This window comes from Mastigoproctus giganteus, chromosome 1, assembly GCF_048544385.1.
Source record: "Mastigoproctus giganteus isolate SK-2022 chromosome 1, ASM4854438v1, whole genome shotgun sequence".
NCBI classification, from domain to species: domain Eukaryota; kingdom Metazoa; phylum Arthropoda; class Arachnida; order Uropygi; family Thelyphonidae; genus Mastigoproctus; species Mastigoproctus giganteus.
This window is the reverse complement of record NC_143575.1, coordinates 207,281,975-207,291,930: the sequence shown is the minus strand read 5'-3', so window position 1 is coordinate 207,291,930 and position 9,956 is coordinate 207,281,975. Positions and strand designations below refer to the sequence as shown.

General features: G+C 32.5%; 1 protein-coding gene across 1 annotated transcript in view; it reads left to right on the top strand.

Moving 5' to 3' along the window:
- The first annotated feature begins 393 nt into the window (after positions 1-393).
- Positions 394-9,956, top strand: part of LOC150091476 (uncharacterized) — a 274,324-nt gene continuing 264,761 nt past the window's right edge. Inside the window, exons 1-2 of the mRNA XM_090368574.1 lie at positions 394-622; positions 7,628-7,769. Of these exons, the coding sequence (XP_090224700.1) occupies positions 7,650-7,769 (120 nt within the window). The 5' untranslated portion in view covers positions 394-622; positions 7,628-7,649. The remainder of the gene's footprint in view (positions 623-7,627; positions 7,770-9,956) is intronic.

Genomic DNA, 9,956 nt, shown 5'->3' with positions numbered 1-9,956 from the left:
ATTGACCTTCATTAATCGTTAAGTTCATTAATCTTCAAGAAAGTTTGTTTCCAATAAAAATCGCTAAAAAATATTAGTAAAAAAACAGCAGAGTTTTTGAAACAGTGATTTTGGGCCTTCCTCTGATTGGGGGCCCTAAGCAGATGTCTTTTTTTTGCCTATAGGATAAACTGAATCGTACCCAGACTTTTCTAAACGGGTGGTGAGTGGGGAAACCACTATCATTTTTGGGACAATGCAATTATTGTTGTAAAGATATTCCTTATCCTCTTTTGGAAATAAATATCCTTGTTTTGCTAATCGAGGCGCTGGTTGTCAATGGAGGGAAATATGGTAATACAGTAGAATGTTTTGAAAAGGCATTTGTTGATAGTGCTGTTATTCTGACAGTATCTAAGATTAAAGTGATAACGTCGTTTTGTTGGTTATTTTCTTAAAACATGATGTATTTTCTGATGAATAACTTGATAATTTCATGGCCCATTTGTAGGAAACTATACTGCCTTTCGACTTTGCAAATAATGAATGTGACTCACTCAATCACTTACACACGGGATTGCAACTGCTGTATTTGCATGTGCTGGTCAGATCAATCGTATAAACAGGTTTGGAAAATTTTCTGGTATATAATTTTGTACTTTTTTTTTTTCCCCACTTGATTTACAAAATATAATAGGTTAATTATCACTTAATTTGTGCAAAAATATAATAGGTTAATAGTTTATGGTGATCTCTTTCATATAATGCACTTATTTTTTTCTTTTATGTTGTCTCAAAAAGAAAAAAAAATACAGAATTAAAAATAGACTTTGCAAAATGATGCAGAGAAATAAAAGTGCATACAGAATCAGTGTAAAAAAAGTTCAGTAATTCCAATTGAAACTCTTATATTTCATTAATCGTCCCCACTCCCATAATTTCATTTAAATGTCCCAGTCCATTTTTTCTTACATGAAATCTGCTACTTGATTGTTTTCTCTATAAAAGAAAATATATCCTTTGATAAATCTGGCTAACATCAAAAGATGTTATGTGCTAGAAGCAACAAAATTTGGCATAAAGCTATCATAACACCAAATATGCTATGAACATTTCCCCTTGCTTTGCTGAGAATCCTCAAAAAACATCTGTGTGATGAATTTCTACAAATTTGGTTTAATTATCTTACAAAGTTTAAGTAACTTACTAAACTGCTACTTTTCAACTTATCGTCTTACTGTTATGTGTTGATATAATTATTATTTCAAATAATGACATTACTATCTTCCTCTGGTGATTAGATGTCTTGGAGAGCACCAAATGTATGCAATATATCATGCAAGTGCCCTTGAATCTAAGAGCATTCTTTGCTTCCAAGACTAAAAAAATTAACTAAGGCAGTGCTTACTCTAATGTGACTTCAGAACCTCTAGCACAAAAGTGTTATTTTGTAAATTAAATTTAAAGTGAATTTCTTTATTAGCCCACCTTGTTTTGGAAATTATATATGTTTATACAGGAGAATTATATACCAAATGTCTTTTATGTGATATTTGCTTCCTTAAAATGCATAAGGGTGTTTTTTAAAATGATAAGTAAAATGGTAACTGCTGAGTACTTACTAAAAATGTAAGTTGTGTTCTCAACAAAATGAAATGCATAGAGAACAAGAATTAATGTACAGTAAAACCCTGATTTAATGACAGTAAGGTGGGATACAGCGTGTAGGTTAATGTAAATTGTCTGTTAAACTCAAAAGAAATGTATGTTGTTGCTGAAATATGGTTTTAAAATCGGGAAAACAAGTTCTCGATTTTAAAACAGCAGCAAGAGGAGGATGTTTATTCCTCCACCACTGTTCGGGAACTCTTTTTCCGATTTTAAAGCACCCGCAAGGGGTGAGATAAACATGCTAACTAAAACAGGTATCATATACTGAAGAGGTTAGGGCATCCAATCACTACGAGGAAAGCAATGAGTAGGAGGGGCTAGGCCTGTTAGTCACTGGTACTTGCAACATTCGATCGGAGGAGGTACCATGTTGTAAAGAATAACCAAACAGTGTTGTTATACTGTGTTTTACTGCACTTAAATGAAGTGAAGCACTTTAAATTTTGCTTTTTTGCATAGTAGTGACTCTTACTAAAGCTTCTTTAGACTCTGAAGAGCTCTGAAGTACTTCTGCAATTTAAGAAGACACCCTGTTGATGTCTGACTTGCTAGTCACGCCGATGGAAGGTGATGATGACAAGGAAAATCCTTACTGATGTGAATATTTTAAAGGATTATAATAATAACCCCAGGGGCTCACATTTGATGAGTATGGGCTTGGCACACCCAGGGTCCTGAGCTGGATATCATCACTCTTCTCATTTTTGGTGATTCCCTTCTACTTCTCTCTCTCTCAGGATAATTCAAAATTTTTTTTTTTTTTTTTTTTGGCTGGTGCAGCATAAACCTCAGGCTACCTTGCACCATATGAATAATAATAATAACAATAATAAGGCTGCATTTCAGAATCTGAAGATATATTAGTGAAGTTTATGGCTGTGTCCAATGGCTGTGACCTTTGAGAGCTTTTGCTTGAAGATGATATTGTAATGTGAAAACTTTATACTAAATTTGCAAGAGCAGAATTTCTTGCCTTGTGCATTGAGTTTCACTTGCACACTGGACACTTTCCCACATTGTATGAGTTTCCATTTGTTTAGAGTGTCTTCTTAACAGCAGAAGCTGTGAACCCAAGTCTGATATAGTGTTTCACCAAGTTACTTCATTGATCATAAAAAACAAAGTGCTTCTATAGTATATCTGTGTATCTACCTGATTATCTGATATTATATTCAATATCAATGTAATATAATATCTGATATTGTATTGACAAATGACATCAAGGTCAGCATTCTCATTAGTCTTTATTTTTAAAATATTTTAACTGATGATAAATTCCATCAGCAGTCATATCACAGGGGTCTCATATGGAGAAAAAGGGTGGTTCAGTTGATGCTGTCTATTATTTTCAAAGTACTTAAAATTCAGGTCTGTTAAGCAAGTGTTTACTGTATTATGAGTATATGCTAGGCTCAGCACCCAAAATCTTGATAAATCTCATCTGACACTTGTATGAACCCAAACTTGTCGGATGAGATGTCTGGTACTGTAAATAAATACTATGATGATAAATCTAGTATATGTTTACTTAGATCAGTATTAGCCAATAAAAAATATATATGTATTTTTAAATATCCATGCTATGAACTTCTCAGAATGAGGTACTACTGGCACCCTACAGCAGGAATTTTTATTTTTTTTTTTTTATGAAAAACCCCAAACACGAAGGGTATCAAAACCTATAGTACTTAGTACCGTGCATGGGTTGAAGGAGAAGTATGGGGTGAGGGGGATGCCGGAAACTTTGCTCTAGAGACAAAACATGGGTTTCACCACTTCAAGCCTCCAATAAGCAAAGTGGTGGTATTTCACCAGTTGATGAAAGTCATCTACCACCTAATTAGCAACCTGCAGCTCTTTGAACATGTAACTGCGGTTCTTTAACTTTTAGCCCACATGAAGCAAAATTTAAAATGGAGTTAGCGGACTTAAAAATCAAGGACATGTGGAGTGCAAGACTAAAATGCCTTAAAATTGAAATTGAGGATTTGGAAAAGCAAAAGCGCTGTTCATTTGTGCAATTCTACACAATTGAACGGCAGTAGATGAGTTGAAAAAGCAAGACCAAATTATGTTTGATGCATGCAGTAGCTTACTGGACAAGTGTATAAATTTGAAAATATTTGTGTTTGGACTTCGGTTTTTTGTTTGACATATTTTTGCTGGCAAATATTTTCAAACATGAAATAAATCAAAAACTATCTGAACAGTGTGTCTCTCAGCATCTTTAAATATGAAAATTATGGCTTACTCGCCTGATGTTGAGAGATTTGCTCAAGAAGTTCAGCAGCAAAAGTCACATTAATTTGTACCTAATTGGATGTTTGTTACGTTTTTTCAGTATTAAATAATATTTCAAAATACAGTATATATATTTTTAATAAACCACCTTCCCACTCTATTCCATTTCTTAAACTCCCCCTCCTCCGATATTGAGCTCAGGTGCAGCTCCTTAGATTCTCTCTTTTTTTAAAATTAGATCAGAAATGGCTCTTTACTCGATAAAGGTTGCTGACCTCTGCCCTACAGCATAATTGCATTACAAAGCAGCAGGGGTGGCTCATTGGTAGGCACTGCAGAACTGAAGCACCCCCAGCTTTTTAAATCTAAATATACAGTCAGTGGAGCTATATGAAATTTTGTGAAGAACAATGCAACACAATGAATATTTTTATTAACAGGTCTCACATATAGTATACTCATCCTCTATTTTCAATAATCATTTCAATAATAAATGAATAAAAACACGAAATTTTTTTCAACTTTGAAGTTTAACTGTAGGTGGAACTGTGCACTACACAGTGAGCAGTGCCAATTTGAACAGTGCACCAAACTTGAATGAAAAAGTTATTAATCTATTTTCAACAACTAAAAAACGAAGAATGGATTTTATTTTTGAATAAAATTTCAAGATTACCCAAGTCCGTTAATGGTAAGTGCCCAGTTAATGTTTTGTAGTATTTTTAACTTATTATTATTACCATCTATGTCTACATGTCTTATAACTTTAAGAAGCAGCACATCCATACATCAGTCATGAGCTGCCACTGCAAAGCAGAATGTGTGTAGTACCGCCTTAACTGAAATAAGTAATAAATCAATGTTTTTTCATAAGGAATATTGACTGGAGTCTTATTCTAATGAATTTTAACCATATGCTTTATAGCTTTTATAGACAATTGCACCATTATTTTTCATTTAAAATTTTTTTTTTTAAACTAGTCATAACTTACTGTCAGTCTCTAATGTAGAGAAAGGGCATGTTGAATGCAAGTATAAGACTGTATAATAATACAATTTTTTTTTTTTTGTTCAGAGGCAGATTAATTTTGGAATAAATTTACAGAGAATTAACCATAATATTAAAAGATAACTTACATTTTAGTACATCTGTGTGTCTTCTGCTTAAATGAAAATTTAAGCTGAAAATCTTTAGACGTACAGGTTACATGATTTCTGCATTCTTGCTGACAAAGATCAGAACAGTAAAAGCAAAAGTAAAATGGTCTCTCCTCAGTATAAACCATGAAATGGGGATGCCTGGTGGCTTTCTCTCAGATCTTACTGGCTACTCACAAATCAGTTGGAACTTAAGGACTGTTAAGTTGACTAAACTGCTTCTATCTGTTAGCAGTCCTGTAGAACCTTCCGAACCTGGTGAGCTCATGTGGGCATTGGTGGTTTGTATTATATGGTAGAACCCCTGAGGTAATATGGTATATGGCAGGTTGTCTAGCAGACCAGCATTTCCAAAACTGGGGTCTGTAGACCAGTTCTGGGGCGGGGGTCCATGAAATGGATCCTCTGAAACCAGTCAAATTTTCATTCCATGCATAGCAAATTGATGATAAATAAAGTTATTATTATATATTAATGTAAAAATAAGAATAAAGTTGAGTTGTTTTAAACCTAAAACTTTAAATTTTCTTTTCGGACAGGCCAGTGTTAATCTTAGCTCGTCTTTTAAATGACAGTTTTGTTAATAAAGTGATGTTATATATATATATATGCAAAAAAATGGTATCCAGTGGAATCCCGTTAGGTAAACAGCCGGACAATGACTTTTAACTATAATATACATTTACACTAATATATATATATATATATATATATATATATATATATATATATATGACACCTTTGGGGATTCAAGGTGCCATTATTTAAATTTTTCCATTATCTAGAAAGTTTTATTTTTAATGTATTTAATGCAGAAATAATGAGGCCAAATAAGAAATAGAGATTAAGAATGCAATTTTATTAACTACACATAAAAAAAAAAACATAAACATGTAGATGATCCAATGTTATATTCTACCATTAATATGCTCCTACTTACGTCTCGTTCTATTTTCTTTATAATATCAAGTTTAGTCTGTGCTAGTAGCAAAGTGGTATTGTCACTGACCTCCCCACACTGGGTGGAAAAGGCCCGGGTTCGAATCCCGTCGATGGCACGAGGAACTTTTATAGGCTTTTTTCACTCCGTAGGTGAGTTAGTGGGTCTCAGGCGTAGATAGCATGATGTTTTCCCTAGAAACTGGGTTTTTCATCCAGCAAAACAGGCAAATCAACCAGAGAACACATGCAATTTATAGACACAATACACATCGGTATATGAATTAACATTCCAGGTAACCCTAATGTAATAGTTCGGATTATATCAAGTTTGTCACTAAGCTTTAATGTTGTTCTTTTCTTCTCTGTATGAGGTTATTAACTTTAGGAGCGTAGTGATGGGTTTTTAATTTAAAATAAATGTAAAAGAGTTATAATCCATGATATCAGTACAGAATTCACTTTGAAAATAGCGAACATAAACAAATACAGTAATCACGTGACTTGCCATTTTCTTTTTCTGGCACTGCAAGATATCTGTGCTCTATGTATACATCTGGTCTCAGTGTGCCATTATTTTGACAGTCTACTGTATATAGGGGTCTGCAAACTTTTTTTTATTTCTGAAGGGATCTTTAAACTTTTTTTGATTCTTGAAGGGGTCCATAGATCTCAGTAGTTTGGGAACCACTGTAGTAGAGTATTGTCTAATCTGATGCACTAGCATGTGAGAGAGGGAGTAACTTTGGTAAAGGGAATGGGGTATATCAAATGGAGCTTGAAAAGAGGTGTATTACCTGGGGGAGTGGTAATTCTACCCCCCTTTCTTGCTTATATATAGGTAATTACTGCTAGCATGAACCCTGTTAATGTGAATTCTTCTTTGTGTGGTTTATATTTCCAAAAATTAAAAAACATGAATATGGTGGATATGTAACCTGTATGTCTGAAAGTTTTTACAATTTAAATTTTTCAAATCAAATAGTGGGAGGTGTATCAAAATGTAAGATATATGTATATCATTTAATGATATTGTTAATTCTCTGTCAAGTTTTGAAATAAAACTAGATAAAATTGCTTAAACAGGCTTTTAATGTAGGAAATGATGTCTCCATTGCTGTTTTTAAATATTTGCGGCTGTTCCAGTGGGTGTTTATTGAAAATTATAATTTATATACACATAAAAGGTGCAGAGCTAATTTTATCTTGGTCAATAAGTAACAGGAATATTTAGATAAAAAAGAAAAAAAAAATAGTTTCCTCAATTTCTTATAGATAACAATTGTTATCTACAGTTGTCAGTGAGGTGCCTCCGTAGCCAGGTGGGAAGGAGCAGCAGTGCGTAGCACACGCTTCTTGATTAGACCGGGGTTCGAGCCCGTCACCACCAAGTACGGAGGATGCGGAAAGGTCAGGGAATGACCACCGCATATCCCGGAGCAATATGGCCTTAGTTGCTAATGCTCCTAAAAACCAAATAACAAACAAACAAACAGTTGTCAGTGAATTAATGTGTGTAAATTAATACATACCAATCAATATATATTTTAATTGAGTTAGACAACATAGTGATATTAAATTTAATGAATTGTATATTGATTCATTTCATTTTTTTTTTTTTTTTTTTTTTTACATTCAGAATTGACAAAAATACAAATGCCATGGATAAAGAACTTGGGTTGAATACTGGCATTAGCTTTAATTTTGATGTACAAGATGTAGCTCAAGGAAAAGAAGAGGAAGAAGAAGATGCTGAAGAAGCCAGGAGAAAAGAAAAAGAGGTTAGCAACCATATTTACTATTTTACATAATTTGGATTATCATGTGAGGTAGAGCATGTTACAATTATAAGGATCATACTTAACTCTCTATTATGTGCATTTTGTATAAAGTGTACCATTTACCAGACTTCAAATGGCAGATGTAGTTTAAAGTTGGTAATGCCAACTTTATTTTAACGTTATACTCCTGGCGATTATATGTGTCAGGAAGCAGAATTTTTAAACTGGTACGAACGGATAAGTTTTTTTGGAAACTTCTACTATCTTTTTGATTAATTAACATATTAAGGTGTGTTTTATAAATAGATTAAATAGTATTAGCCATGTTTGTTAGCTTATTTTTTAAATTTAGCTGGTCATTTTGTAAGCTGCCACTCACTACTTGTACTGATATTGTATTGGTGTTTTGGCACAAATATTGTAGCACATAATCAGTAGTGCAGAGGAATAGTAGGATTTTAATTCTGATAAATAAGTAGCTCAAAGGTTCTAAACACTAGTTGGGCATATATCTTTTTTGTGTTTAGCTAAGGATTTAACTAATTTAACATTGTGATTGTTATAGTATAGCATAACATATATCTCAAATTTGATAGTGCAAGGTATAACGTAAAACTAGATAGCATAATCACTGCATTTAGGAATCTATTAGCTTAGTATAGTATTGTTAATTAATCAATTAAATTTATTAATTTTTTCTGTTAAATTTAGTTTATTTAAATTTAAATTAAGTTTTTAAAAAAAAGTTTTTTCTGTTAAATTTATTAATTTTTTCTGTATTCAATTTTTTCTGATAGCAAAGAATGAGTACCAGCACCTTTTTTACAAAAAAAAAAAAAAAGCACTCTATATATATATATATATATATATATATATATATAGTGCTTTTTTTTTATATATATATATAAACTTAAGTGAGAATAATGATTAAAATAAAAATAAATAAAAATGCCAGCAGCATAGCAAGACAGAAGAGCGAAAATTGTGAAATTATACGTAACGATCAAACTAACAGGGAGGGAAGAGAATAAAATTATTGCATCAGAAACTCTCGAAGATAATTTAGAAAGCCTAAATACAAAAATAATAAAATATAATCAATTAAATTTTGAATAGCCAATTAAATAAAATTTAACGGCACCCCCCTCTGATGGTCACCAGGTCCAAATTTATGTGAAATATCATGGGCAGAGATGTGAACAACTACAATAAAATAAAACAAAAACAGAAATAGACTAACCATTATGCCCCATCTCAACAGAGGACCACAAGGCCAATAATGGTCAGGGAATCGCTGCATTTCGATCGCTAGACAAATCGCCGCAAAGGCGAATCAATCGAAAGATCAGTACCACTATCCGATCTCTGGATCGAACCGCCAATGCAGAGGACTTGAATAGCAGTGGTCCTGATGCAGCGAAAATTAAAAATAGGACAGATACAAGCACTCAAATGATAAAAGTAATCTTAACCAGATTATAGAGGCAAACCATATATATATTGGATGATTTTATTTAATTAAATGGTATTTATCTGTAGGGAATTAGGTATATATGGACCAAGCTACCAAGTTAGTAAAAGTAAACTAGCTTCAGCCTGGGTGGCCTATATAACTTTATATTAATGAAATGGAAATAAAAATAAAATAAATATAAAATGATGCTAAAAATAAAAATATCAATAAAAATGATAATAAACAATGAAAATTGCAAAAAGCAAATAACATTCCCTCACTTGGCCATCTGTCTGCTAGCGTTATATGCAAAAAGTTCTACATAGACACACTTAAAGAGGAGATAAACCACAGCGATACATACAAGCTTATGAACTTCACACCTAGCAGCATTACCAAAAAAATTATAGCCATGCACAAAAAACTCAAATTAAAAATAGATAATACAAGATACCCATTCATATATTGGATCCCCAAATTCTATAAAGTCCCAACTGGAAAAAGGTTCATCACCTCAGGCAAAAACAGCTACATAAAACTATCTAGTAATTTAATGGAGGACAAATTAAATAGTATAGCCAACCAAATCACTAATACTAAAATTATTTCCAATAACAAAAAATATTTAGAATTCATCAAAAACAATAGTATCAGAAGTCTATACACTTAAGATTTTAAAAACCTATTCACCAGTATATCCCACGACAATTTAATTCAAGTCCTTTTACACTACT